General features: G+C 45.5%; 1 protein-coding gene across 1 annotated transcript in view; it reads left to right on the top strand.

Annotated features, from left to right (window-relative positions):
- LOC144724356 (gamma-aminobutyric acid type B receptor subunit 1-like) overlaps nucleotides 1–14,009 on the top strand; it is an 87,637-nt gene that overhangs the window by 32,122 nt on the left and 41,506 nt on the right. Inside the window, exons 6-9 of the mRNA XM_078603419.1 lie at nucleotides 1,236–1,370; nucleotides 3,431–3,601; nucleotides 6,872–6,973; nucleotides 13,276–13,341. Of these exons, the coding sequence (XP_078459545.1) occupies nucleotides 1,236–1,370; nucleotides 3,431–3,601; nucleotides 6,872–6,973; nucleotides 13,276–13,341 (474 nt within the window). The remainder of the gene's footprint in view (nucleotides 1–1,235; nucleotides 1,371–3,430; nucleotides 3,602–6,871; nucleotides 6,974–13,275; nucleotides 13,342–14,009) is intronic.

The following is a 14,009-nucleotide window of genomic DNA, read 5'->3' as shown; positions in this document are numbered from 1 at the left end:
ATTTACGTTTCCACGTTTAAATTTCATTTGATTAGAGCGGTAAAGTTTGGCTTCCGTAAATTGAGAAAAATCAAATATTGGGGGGGCTCCCACATCACCGATTGCCGCATCCCCTGAGTTGGCAATCTAGTTACGCCACTCACCTGCTCGCATTGTGCAGAGCTGTTCCATTGTTGGTCATCAACCTGAAAAACGTATTGCCCCTGTAGCAGCTCAGCAATCGCGCATTAATAATTATAATAATAAAAAACATATTAAAATAATTAATAAAATGATTATTTTATTATGTTACATTTTTTATTATTTTATTATTTTCCTTCTACGTGAGTTTACCGAAAGAACCAAGAAGATGAATCCCTGTAGTCACGAAAGCTTTAAATCGAAAAATAAAAATCGCGCAATAGATGTGACCGAAAATATGCCCACACGTCTTACACCGACAGATAGCGCGTAGCCGCTAATTAAATTATCCCGAGGACAAACGCATGGTGGGACGCATCACCCATATCCAAACATTTGTGTTACATTTCATCAATTGAACCTTATGGCGGGACCGCGGGATCCCGAACAAACGAAAGTCAAAATCGTAATTAATTTATTTATGGTGACCTCGTCCCACCGTGCACATAAACGCCGCGACCCACCTGGCGCGGATCGTTCTGTTATCATGTCGTGTCCAAGCGCAGCAGCGAGGACGAATGCGCAGAAGAAACAAAACTTTGAAACTTTGATGAGCGCGTCGTGTAGAGCTCGTCGAGAGGAACAGATCGCCGTGTCGTTCGCCTTCAACAGACATAAAATGACGTCGCAACGCAGTTCATGCGAGAGCCGGGGGCTTATGGGACCCCGGGGTCCCGCCATGAGGTTCAATTGTCAAACGAAGCCGCCGTGTCACGTTCACGTGCATGTGTCTGTGTGTGTCCACGTACGGGGAGCGGTAGTGTAGTGGTTAGCGCTACGCTGCGCAATGAAACCTGCGACTCGCTTTCGATTCCCGCTCACGGTCAACGCCAAGTTACGATTATCTGTACCGGTCCTGGGCCTCCCCTAGGTCGACTCAGCCTCAACTGAGTACCCGGTGTGGTGTGTACTGTGGAGACAAAGGCGGCCGGGCGTGGTGCTGGCCACCCACCCCCTTCGTGTGCCGTGCTGGTCTTCGTAGGTGCTCGCTAACAACACTTGCCCCAACAGTCTGTTAAAGCTACACGGGGGGATCTTTGTCTTTGTCCACCCAGTGCATGCCGGGCCATGCGACCAAGATCCTCTACGACCTACTCTACTACGGCCCCATCAAGATCGTCCTCATGCCGGGCTGCAGCAGCGTCTCAACGCTGGTGGCGGAGGCAGCGCGCATGTGGAACCTCATCGTGGTGAGCGCCACGGGGTTGGGTAGAGAGCGGGGTGGTGGCATCGCTCCGGTTTCGACCTGTTCAGACGCACGTTGAATGTGTGTTGATCTTCTTTCGCACCGTACGTAGCCAACCATGCGGATCGTTTGGCTAAGTACGGTGCCTGCTAACAACGATCGCCATTCCGCCATGACCTGCGATGTTTGCGGAAAACATTTTCTTCATTGAATTGGGTTATCCTCGCACCGGCGCACTCAGCGTGGGACAAATTTTCACGGATACCATCGTTGGTCCGTAGGATGGTCAATCAATGCCATAATACACAAGGGCAGCTGTAGGACAATTGTTGTTAGCAGTCATCGCCAGAAACGCATTAACTTATGAGCAACTGTGGTATATAGTGACAGAGTTTTATTTTTTTTGACCAATGAAAGCTGAGTTTGTAAAGAAACTAAAATTGTTGACACGGGGGAGCGGGGATTAAAGATTTGTTCAGATTTTGGCAAATAATTTTTTTTTTTACAATTGGAAATTGTGTCAAACTATGTTGGGTAATGACTTCTGGCTGGAGTGGTCGTGAAATTGGCCTTGCACGTCGCGGAGTTTCTCTGCTGCTGCTGCTACGTGTGCAGTGGAATGAGGGTGCCCCCACCATCAAGTTCAAGCCCCTTTCTCCGATGTTTCTCACGCCGTCTGCTGGAAAGTGTCTTTTCAAGAACCTGGGGCATTGCTTTAAAAAAACAAATACCATCGTGTGAATTAGAGCCAAGTTGGTACATTTCCCGAGAGCTGTCACAGATGTTGGAGTGCGTTTCACACTCTCACGTAGGCAGGAGAAATTATCACGCACACTTCAAGCAGATACATATCGGTGCTCTTCAGCTCTAACACATTGCCCATCTGTAATAATAATCAGCAGATGGAGTGTTGCTTAACCGCTTCAAATATGTGTGTGTATATATATGTACAGCAGAACCCCTCTTAACGACCACCCCTGTTAACGGATAATCGCTTAACGACAGGCCTCCATAGAGCCCAATGTGTATTGTATAGTGTAGTGTCTAGTAGTGTAGTGTATAGTGTAGTGTATAGTAGTGTAGAGTATAGTAGTGTAGCGTAGAACCCCTCTTAACGACCACCCCTGTTAACGGATAATCGCTTAACGACGGGCCTCCACAGAGCCCAATGTGTGGTGTATAGTGTAGTGTATAGTAGCATAGTGTATAGTGTAGTGTAGAACCCCTCTTAACGACCACCCCTGTTAACGACTAATTGCTAAACGACGAGCCTCCATGGAGCCCAATGCGTTCGCTTACCAAGCATTCCCCTGTTAACGACGGGCTGTTGTAGGTAAATATTAATTAATGCATTGATTAACCATGTTTCTTTTAATATGATGTGTTTATAATGTGGTTAGTATCTTTATGTATTCATATCTATTTAAATATTATAAAGTACGTTTTTGGGTGATTTTTTTTTTACTTTCGATGCTTTCAAAACGAATTAAGCCTTTAACGTGTATTCCCTAGCCTCACTTAACAACCAAATCATTAACGACCGGTTTCGGGCAACCAATTGCCGTCGTTAAGAGGGGTTCTACTGCGTATATATACACAGCTTATGCCCAACACACACAAAGTTCCCATCTCACCTCACACCACTGCTAGTCAATCTCGTGTCACCTTTCAACTCGCATAAATAACCCACGAGCAAAAGGGGCAATTTTATCCCGCCTCAGGCCTCACTCAAAGGAGAGCCTCACAATGGCCTTTTATTTTCTTCACTAATTAATTAAGGTGGGGGGGGGGGGGTTGGCGGTCCATGTGGGAATTCTACCCTGGGCGTCTAGCCCGAGGCTTCCAGGCATCTGAATTTGCGATTTATACGAAACGAGTGATGTTGCTCCCTTCCTCGTCATCTTCGCAGGGATGAAGCCTCGATCCCTTGGCCCGGAGATCTCCCTCTTTAGCCAGCAACCTCGAAATCCTAATTCCAAAGTCAGAGACAACGAGCGAACACCGATGTTGTTCACGGCGTTCGCGTTTCCCCCTGGATGCTGTCGCGTGTGTCGCCCGTGCCAGCTGTCGTACGGATCCAGCTCCCCGGCGCTTTCCAACCGGCAGCGCTTCCCCACGTTCTTCCGCACGCACCCCTCCGCCACGCTGCACAACCCGACGCGCGTGCACCTCTTCAAGACCTGGGGCTGGACCCGCATTGCCACCATCCAGCAGACGGCCGAGGTTTTCACCTCGGTGGGTCCACAGTGGAGATGCTCTGTGTGTGTATGTACGTGTGTGTGTGCGTGTGTGTACGTGTGTGTGTGTATGTACGTGTGGTGACGTCACCACCACTTAGTGGCGAATGGCGGTTGTTGTTGTTGTTGTGTGTGTGTACGTGTGTGTGTGTACGTGTGTACGTGTGTGTGTGCGGTACTGTAGCGGTTAGCGCGCTGCGCGCAATGAACCTGGCGACCCGGGTTTGATTCCCGCTCACGGTCAATACCCAGTGACGGTTATCTGAACCAGTCCTGGGCCTCCCCTAGGTCGACTCAGCCTCAAATGAGTACCTGGTGTGAATTATAAACATCGCCACTGGGGAGACAAAGGCGGTCGGGCGTGGTGCTGGCCACCCACCCCTTCGTGGACCGTTCTGGCCTTCATAGGTGCTCGCTAACAGCACTTGCCCCTACAGTCTGTTAAGGCTATACGGGGGATCTTTGTCTGTGTGTGAAGGGATGGGGGGGGGGTGTGCGTGGGGGTCTATCCTCGCACACAAAGACGCAATGGTAACAGGTGGTAACGGTGAAGCCCTGCAACGCCTTCCTCACGAAAGTCCGCGAGAGGAACTCTCGAAAACCCCTTCATGGACGCGTTTTTTTGGGCCTCCTCTTCCACGCTGGCCAAACATTTGGAAGAGGTCGGAGTATCCACACGCTTTGCCCCACCACGCGTGACCTGTGCTGTACCCACTTATACTGCTATAAAAAAAAACCGGTGTTGAGAAACACTGTCGTATTGTATAGCCCATGGGCTTTTGCGGAAAGTGCGACCGTAAGGTTGACCGAGCTAATGGCTTCCATGGAGGAAACTGCTGAGGAGAGAAGGACTGAGGGGAGGAAACGTGTCAAAAAGGGGATGATGCAAACTGGTTCCAGAGGCTTCCTGCTCACCGGTGGGGTAGGTGTGCTGTGGGTTGGCCAGCAAGAGGTGCCCTCACGCCTGGTGATGGCGGGGCTGACCAAACACCAGCGACGCACCGTTCCCTCTCGGGCCGCACTGCTTGGTGGGGAAATGTAGCATTAGAAACGGCTCCCGTGAGGTGAATTGCTGTGCAAGAAACCCACTGCACTCCTCGATTCCACCGTCCTGATTGACCCCGAGCAACGCACGCCTATGATGTGAAAAAAAACACAAAAAATGCGAGTATTATGTGCTGTACTTAAAGTCAAACATTAACACTCGCAAACCGCTGAATGCCCTGCACCCATGACTCTGAACACAACACGGAATTCCAACCACATCACCTGCTGCTGTTAACAAGTTACAACGGCCGACTATTCACCCAAGTGACATTAGCATGACAATTATAAGATTGAGTACCCATAACCACATCCACAATGCACAGGGCGTGCAAATGTGGCTCCCCTGCAATCAATGCATCATGCACTGCCGCCAAATGTTGGTCTTTCATTTGGCCATAGCGCAACTGAGCTAAATCCAGTCCATGAAATGCACATTATACATCATGCAGGGTGTTTGGCGGCATCCACTGATTAAGCCACTCTGGCGTCCCATCCCCAGTCATCTCTCTGGGCCTTCAGAGCGCTGCACGCAAGTGCTCCCTTGGAAGGAGCCGGTTCCCAGCCAGTTGGCCGCAACATCCCAATGCAACTGGATGGATGAGGTTTAGGAGTTCCGTGAGGTGCATCCAATGCCGGCACCACACAACCCTATTTGTTACACTTTATAAACCTAAATTGCATTGCGTGCTTTGCGTTAGGGCTTTTAAGTGGTTATTCGGGGGGGGGAGGGGAAAAAACTCTTGTTAATTTTAAATAAGCAAATACTTTTAAGAGCATACTATATGAGACGCATCAAATGATTAATTACGAAACTTCAAGGGTAAGCAAGTTAATATCAACAATAATAACACCGGCAAAGTAGAATCATCTGCGGGCAAATTTAACAATCAGCCAGCCTGCGTCACGTCACAAATACCCATGCAGCACGCGCAGGCATTGAAGATTTGGCCATTCTGATATTTAGAGTTCAACTCTGGAACTTTACCTTGCTTGAAGTGGGAATGGGGGTGGGTGGCGAGGGGGGCATGACACAATTAATGTTAAGCAACCTTTAAACGAATGTTGACTGTCATCATTTCGGAGGGCTCAGGCTTCATGAGCCCCCTCTAGCCCCCTCCAACTCTTATGGGGCTGATGTGGTTCACGTTTGGGTTTAATATTGTAAGTTTAGCTTTACAAAATGCAGCCTGTTTTACTGATTAAGAATATTGTCCTTTGCTCTTTTACATTGTGAATCCCAGAACATGGAATTGAAATGCCAAAAGACAAATGGGAATTGTTCTTTTAGAGACCTGAAATTGTCTGTCGTGAATTATGTTCCATCTGCACTTTGCACAATGTCAGCTTTAAAACCTTTCTTTGCAATCAAAAAAATGTATATGTATGAACATGTCCATTAAATGGCTTATGAAAAGGTGTTACATCATGTAGTACGGTAATTTTCATAATTGGGAATTTTATTGTGATGTAGTCTTCATTGAATGGCCTTTAGTTGATGAGAAAATGTAATGGCAGAATTTCCATGAGCATTGTGCATACGAGGAATGGTTTATAGCAAGGTGAACATTAATAATTCAACAAACTCAGAAAAGCATTAAAAAGCAGGGCAGACTTTTAGAGTTGCAAAACGATAAACTGAAATGAAATGTGCCGTTCTAATGCTCTTCAATTTCCCCAATGCACGTCAGCCGATCACGTTTAATGTTACCTAGAAATAAGAAACAAACCAGTTGCAGTGTAGAATTCTTACGAAAATCATCTGTGCCTCATGTTTCGCGAGCTCAGAGCACACTCGTGCTGCTGTGGCTTCGACGTTGTCGTGCCAGTTGCTTTTCATCTGTCCACCCGCGTTTCAATTACAACTCTGACAAAATCTTGGGCGAAAATGCGGCGATTCCCGCTGAATAATTTTCAGCCAAATTAAATGAATGCTCACTATTACAGCCAACATGATTGCAGCATCAGACACAGGATCTCATGCAATGGTTTAACACGATAATTTTTTTGGTGGGGGGGGGGGGGCGGGGGTTGGTGGATGGGGGGCTTTTTAAATGGTTCGTGCGATACGTGAACAGGCGGTGAGCGTGTTGTCGTCACAGCGAACGAGCGGTGAGTGTGTTGTCGTCACCGTCTCCGGTGTGCTCACGTTGCTCTCGTAATTCCATTACTGCGACTGGAATTTTCCACGTTCTGTTTGTTGTTGTTGTTGTTATTCCCCCAGACCCTGGCAGACCTGGAGGAGAGAGTCAAAGAGGCTGGTATCGAGATCAACGTTCGCCAGAGCTTTCTGTCTGATCCGTCCGTCGCTGTCAAAAATTTGAAGGTAAACCGCTACATTCCCGTCATTACTTCGACAACTCCAGACTGAAAAACACGACAAATAGCGCAAATCTTACCGACGCACACGAAAGGGGCTGTCTGACGCAAGTATAACACTTTGTTAATTATAAAAAAAAATTAAGGCGTCTTCCGAGTGCTGCACTGTAGCACTCTGATATAACACCACACCACTTGGGTGTGATTAACATTATTTAATTGGATACTGCAGCGATGCCTGCGATAGCATGCTGCTTAATGGGACTTTAAAGTTGTTGTTGTTGTTTTTTTATGAATGAGACACTCAAACACGTGCTGGACAACCTGGGACATGCAGCCAAGGTTATGCATTTGAAAAACCCAATCAACATTCGTTTTTTGTGGGGATTACACGTTCCTTTAAAAACAATCCTTATGGCCTCTAAACGACTTCGATATTTGAGTCAGACAGTATTACGCAGATTTTTGCTAAATTAGCAGCAAAGCACGACATATAATTATTGATTCCGTGTTGTCTACGGTTAATGCGGAACGGTGGTCTCTGAACTGAAATTTAAACTCATCCCACCCCTTCCTCTCCCTTCGCTTAAAATCCACGTAAACCCTTCAAGGTCGAATAATATCCAGCAGGGCTCCCTCGTTTATATCGACAACAAGAGACTCAGAACTGGAACTTGGTACTGTTGGCCAAATGTCCGCTTAATTGCTCTGAAATTTAATGATTGATGAGATTATGCCCGACAGAGGATGTGCAAGCACCGGGGGCCCACTCTCATCCCATGGGATTAGCAGTAGACCAAATCGTTTACTTCCCCCAGCCTCCATTCGCAAGGTTATTTAGAGCTGCTGCCAGTCCAAGCTAGAAATAGCCGAGGTGTTTAGATGTGTCTGTGCACTTGTCTGCAGCGTTGCAGCTCAGTAACCTGGAATTGGCAGCTCCCACAAGGGTAGGGGAGCAGTGAGCGGTGCTCAAGTGGCCAGTGTCAAGCTCCTTCATTCTGTTTTCCTCTTGCACGTGACAATATTTTCCGAAGGTAAATGCCAACGCGCGAGGACTACTGGCCACGAGAGGCCTTCAGGAAAGAGTTCGGGTAGTTGCGATGTTCCTCCATTGAAGATTACAGCGGTATACTGTATAGTCCATGGTTTGGGTTGCGTGGACACAGTCGCATCGTGGTGGATCGTCTTTTAATTGTTTCAGTTCCTTCATTGAGCACCGTTTAGAATCCATTTCCCATGTTCAATTACTATCACTGTGGAGTGTCCTGAGTGCAGAAAAGGGCCCCCGAGTGAAAACTGAGCGCTCATAAAGCATGCGCGGGGAGATTCCAGATACGTGTTCGTTACAGAAAATAGAGAACGCCGAGGAATACAAATAATTGCTGCTTCAGAGAAAAATGGGCCCGTGAATATATTTTAAAATTTATGGATGAATATTACATCACGCTTTTTGCTAAAGCTCTTAAGTTGCATTTCTTTCAACAGCGGTCTACTTTTAACTCACATTAAACGTTTCTCCTATGGGCCAGGTGGCTCAGCATTCCAGTGAGCGGCTCGCAATTGGAAGGTTGGAAGGTTGCAAGTTCAAATCCTGGTTGGGGTTTGACTCAGTTTATCATCCCGCCGAGGTTACTAAAATGAGTCAACACTTTGTTGGGGAATGAAGAGTGGTCGTGCTGTTGAGAAAGTCTCCCCCCCCCCCACTATAGGAATTGGAATTTCCAGCTTGAATCAGGAGATAAGAACCAGCATAATGATAATTTGAGCCACGAATCACTTGACTCTTTTTTGAAGTTTCCTAAAGAAAGTATGTCCCACCATAGACATGCGTACATGTTTTGTAAATTACACAAGTGCAATATTTGCCATGCCAAATGCACATTAGGCACAGAACCACTGGCAAGAGTGTAATGCTACTATCCAAGACGTGCGTCTTAATGATAACATCAGTCCCACATAGTGTGGTGGATTGTGTACGTACACACTGCATCGAGGAGGGCCCTAAAGGTTTGTGGTAATCCCCGTAGTGAAGAGAGTTAATGGGAGTTTTATTGGTATACTGTCTCTTCAAATTAGCTCTAATGGTCCATCTGGCAGTGCTGTAGTGCAGGAGGGCATGATGTACATGCTGGGCAATCATCGCTGAATTGCTGAGAAGGGACATTGTCCGGGTTAAGTTGTAGGTTTCACAGTGGGTGCTAGAAAAATTAACATAAGCCATAATTGACCATCCAAAATTTCCCATCACTGCTCCCATACCCACATCACATGCCATGTGTTTGCCAATGCAGTGGCTCACGCTCATCCACAGTACAGTACTGTTACTACACGTTAAAGCACAGGTACACAATTTATACTGGTAGGAACCTCCTGGTTACACCAGCCCACAGGGGATTATTGTGTCCGTCCGTCCGTCGTGAATCCAAAAATGGGAGGGGTGGGGCTGGGTGGAGAGGGGAGGGGCTGGGTGGGGAGGGTGGGGAGGGGCTGGGTGGGGAGGGGAGGGTGGGGAAGGGCTGGGTGGGGAGGGTGGGGCTGGGTGGGGGGTTGGAGGGGTGGGGCTGGGTGGGGAGGGGCTGGTCACCCCGTGGTGCCCTTAGAAAACTCAACGTTTAACCTACTCACGCCGGCTTGTGCCCGCCCTCACAGTCGGCCATATTTGCGGAATACACCACGCCGCCGTTGACCCTGGCCATTGACCGAGCAACCCAACGTTCCTACCAGCTCACTCCGCAGGAATGTGTTTTATGAGGATAATAAACTAACTTGTGTATTAAACGGTAGTGCAGCACAATCCATTGTTTTACTCTCCTGTACTCAAATTCCTTTGCCCCCAATCTTCACCCGACTGGACATCTGTGAAAAAGAGCTTCCAAGCTCATCGGATTACTCCAGGATGAATACACATTCTGATCCTGATTACCAACCCGCAACGACCAGTGCGGTGAAGCGTGGTCAAATAACCCCCCGTGATCTCCGCCAGCATCGGAAGGCCCTCATCCACCACTGGATTGACAAAAGGTCTGTGCATGTATTGCTACTCTAATATACGGCTAGGCTTTCCACGTCATAATTAACAAAAGGCAGTTGCTAACTGAAGATAATTACCATGACATTTGTCAATAATTTGAGCATACTATGGTATACGTTTCGCCTACTTTGGAACGATTTGCTTTCACGAACAGTTTGTGGTTTGGTTTATAAAAGATTAGTCGTCACGATTCAAGTCACCATTGACCAATTGATTTCACGCGGTTAATTTACTACACAGAGCAGTCACGGTATCGTGTAAAAACATTTTCCATTGCACATCAAGATAAAGCAAGCACAAGCAAGGCCTTATATGTACACGTATCTCCAAAGTTACTCCGCAGTCCTACAAATCAATCAATTGGTACATATAGAGTGCACTTCACATTTAAGAAGGTGTTTCAGTGTGCTTGACATAAAATACAATTTACATAAATGCCCACCTGCGTAGAACATATAACCTACAATACATTTACATTAACATATTAACAAAGCAATGTGCCGTAGGCAATGTATATATTTTTAAATCATATATAACTAAAACCAGTTCCTAAAATCAAGGAATAAAACCATATTACCGGTCCACTGAACAGGTGGAACTATAAAATCTCAACTATCTGCTTCTCCGATGTTTATGGGGCAATCACTCCACCACGATTCATAACAGATTTTTTTGGTCAGATTGACGCGTCACTGAAACCTGTGTGTCGTAAACCCTCCTCCACCCGAAACGGTCAGTCAATAAAGTTGCCACGCGGACAAACGTGCCAATTTATTAATGCTCCACCACAACGGCGGTGTTCTGGAGAGCAATTGACACGCATTTAACAGCTTGGTACAATTGCTCCCATAAACACCAGCGCTCTGCTAAATCAATAATAATTTTTGCACGTTTGTTCATCACGTGACAGCTTTATTAATTGGCTGTGTCGGGTGGAGGAGAGTTGATGACGCGCGTGTTACTCACACGGTGATCTGACTCAAGATTAAATTATGAATCCTAATATTGGTCGTGAAAGCCTCTTGCTACGTGTTAAGTCGTCCCATCACGTTTGAGTCAGGCAGCTATCTAAAGAACGTTTCTTTGGATTACCAAAATGCAAAACATTTGTGGGACTGGCTCGAGAAAAGAAAATCATCATATAACATCACCTTTTTGTTTGTAGAACTTTCCTAAACTCTTCATACAAATGTTCTAAATATGTACAAATAATGTTACTGGAAAAGAATCTCATCTCGAAAGAGGACTGTTGAGCTTTGAAAATAATTTGGCAAGTATCATGGGCAATAGCAGGCAGACAGGTAATTCCCTGACGTCAGCACTTTGCGATTCTTCCAAGAGTATGGAATAATGAGGGAAGTAATGCATCAAAGGCCGGTGTGAGGTGAGGTTGGGGGTTCAGGGGAAACCTTGACTTTGATTTTCCCAAACATGTTGGAAACTGCCTGAGGAAAGCGACAACTTTTCTGCATATTGAGAGGCTCTTGTTGAATACATCGTAAAACGGACGTGATTATAGATGCCCTTTGAGGATCATAAAAACATGAGGTTATATTTATCGAGGAATGGATACAGTATTTTTTGTTGCACAATTACTTAAAGGTGTGCGCGCACGTTATGGGAGTAAAATTGAGAGATGTGCTCTTTCAGGATATTATTTGGGATTATCAGGGTAAAAGCGATGTGTGCTGGAGTTTTTATATATCTCTTAAAGAGCAAAAGTGGGGGGATTTGTTTTCATAATTATTTCACAAAATCCCACTGCTTTCACACCATGAATATTGATCTCGTATTTAAAATAAAACCACTGAATTTGCAACAAAATCGTATCTATTTTATCTACCCCACAGGGTTGATGGGCTGAGCCAACCCCCCATCCAGGATTTGAACTCAGACAAGTCTCACTTCGCGCCACTAAGTCTACCGCTAAGCCACATGGCTGATTGTTATGTTTCTCGATTTGAAGTTTTCGTGACTGCAGGGATCCATACTCTTTGGTTCTTTCGGTAAAGTCACGTAGGTAGAAAATTAAATAAATCACGACGTTTCGGGCGCAACACAAGCGTCCGTCATCAGGTGGGACAACCACAGCAAGAAACAATTGCTGAAGTGGGCAAAATGGGGTGCTTGTGACAAGAGGCTATATAGGTAAGAGAGGGGGGACGGAGCCAGGGAGGAGAGATAGAGAGGGTGGGGGTGTGGGGTAGGGCGAATGGGGATGCTGCAAGTACAACAAAATGCCGGGGCTGGGAAGTAAGCGGGGCTGGGAGTAGCAGGCTGAAGAAAACTGGAGATGCGGATATGAAACGTCGTGATTGAATTTCTTTTATTTTATACCTACGTGACTTTACCGAAAGAACCAAAGATGATGATAGTTATCTTGACTTTTAAAAACAAATGTAAACACTCGTCTGTTGGACATTGATCCTGTGATGAAAGTTTTCCACTGGCTGTAAAATTGATCAGCAAAATACTCATCTGCGTCCAGATATAAACACAGACATAACTTCAACCGTGATGACGGGTACAAACTGAGTAATCGTTGGAAAGATGTTATTAACCATCTAAAACATATTTAACTACACGTATTTGTACCATCTTATTTGACAGGTACTATTCTACTTTACCGAGTGTTGACATCCCCAGCGTTTAACAGTACTGCTTCCTTTGATGCTTATTATCAGCTAACACCGACCACAACCCTGAGTCTATGTGCAACATTGTTCTCTTTTAGCCCCCCCCCCCCCACTGTGCCATTCCTTGGCTACCACATTCAGATAAGCCCCCCCCTCCCCCTTAACTTGTATTTAAGAGCTTGTCTCTTGGATTTTTCCTCACTTGATACAGTAAATTTAGCTGTGACGGTCCCACCTGATGACGGAGACTTGTGTTGCCTCCGAAACGTCGTGATTTATTATTTTATTTTTTATTATGATTTATATTAGTATTTTTATTATTATTTTTTTTATTTTTTACCTACGTGACTTTACCGAAAAAACCTAAGAGTACTCATCTGCCTGTTTAGTTTGTCATTTGTTATTCAAGAAGAACATATATTTTCTCTCGCTAATCATAAGTACAACAGTGCGTTTCTTTCATGTTCATGTCAATTTACGAGCTTGCTAACTGGCTTGCCTGCCACCTTGACTCAGTTTCACGATTCGCTGACACACTGAGCATGCAGCTGGAAATATTCTATATTAACACGTACCATCAGTGTATGCCACCATTTAAAACACCTCCCCCCCCCCGTGTGTCTTATGTTGAATACTTCTCAGCGTCAAGACGCCAGAATCATCGTCGGCCTCTTTTACGAGGACGAGGCTCGCCGGGTGTTTTGCGAGGTAACTCCACTTTCGCGTTAAAAATTAATATGTACAACAACAAAAAGCCATCTGCTGTCAATAAATAAAATACTTTTTTTTCTTTCTGTGCAGCCGTCCAGGCACATTTTCAGCGTGCAGTATCTAAAAGCTCGAGTCATCATATGTTTCGCTTTGAAAATGAGTAAATAAATGAATACAATTTTAAGTTCTTTAGCGCACGCTCTTGAGTGATACAAAAATAAAGCCGACGCTGTTGAAGGCAAATTTGAATTGCAAATGCACCGTGCAGGGGCCTGCATAATTTATATATCTTTTTTTTTGCAAAGATGGAACATGGATGATACTTCCTGAATTAGATCAATGCTGTTAGAGCATCACATCAAAAACCTAATGTGAATGTGAGACATCCACTACATGAGCTACGGTAATAACAACTGAGCAATGCGATACATCACTTGAACGGCCTTGTGGTGGCTGCATGAGATTGCTGGGTATATATTTAGAAGGGAAAAAACACGTAAAATTAAAAGCATTTCTTTAGTTTCCGTCTCATAAGCTCTTGTGGCATGTTTACTACATTCAGTTAAGGAAGATATGTGTTCCCTAAGCTTTTTGAATTGGGCACTCAGTGTGCATTTTTATCCCAAATTCACACATTCCTTTAACCACTTAAATCATAGTAATCA

The sequence above is a fragment of the Lampetra planeri genome, chromosome 20, assembly GCF_965212315.1.
Source record: "Lampetra planeri chromosome 20, kcLamPlan1.2.h2, whole genome shotgun sequence".
In the NCBI taxonomy this organism is placed as follows: Eukaryota; Metazoa; Chordata; class Hyperoartia; order Petromyzontiformes; family Petromyzontidae; genus Lampetra; species Lampetra planeri.
The sequence above is the reverse complement of the archived record's forward strand: the minus strand, read 5'-3'. Positions and strand labels throughout refer to the sequence as shown.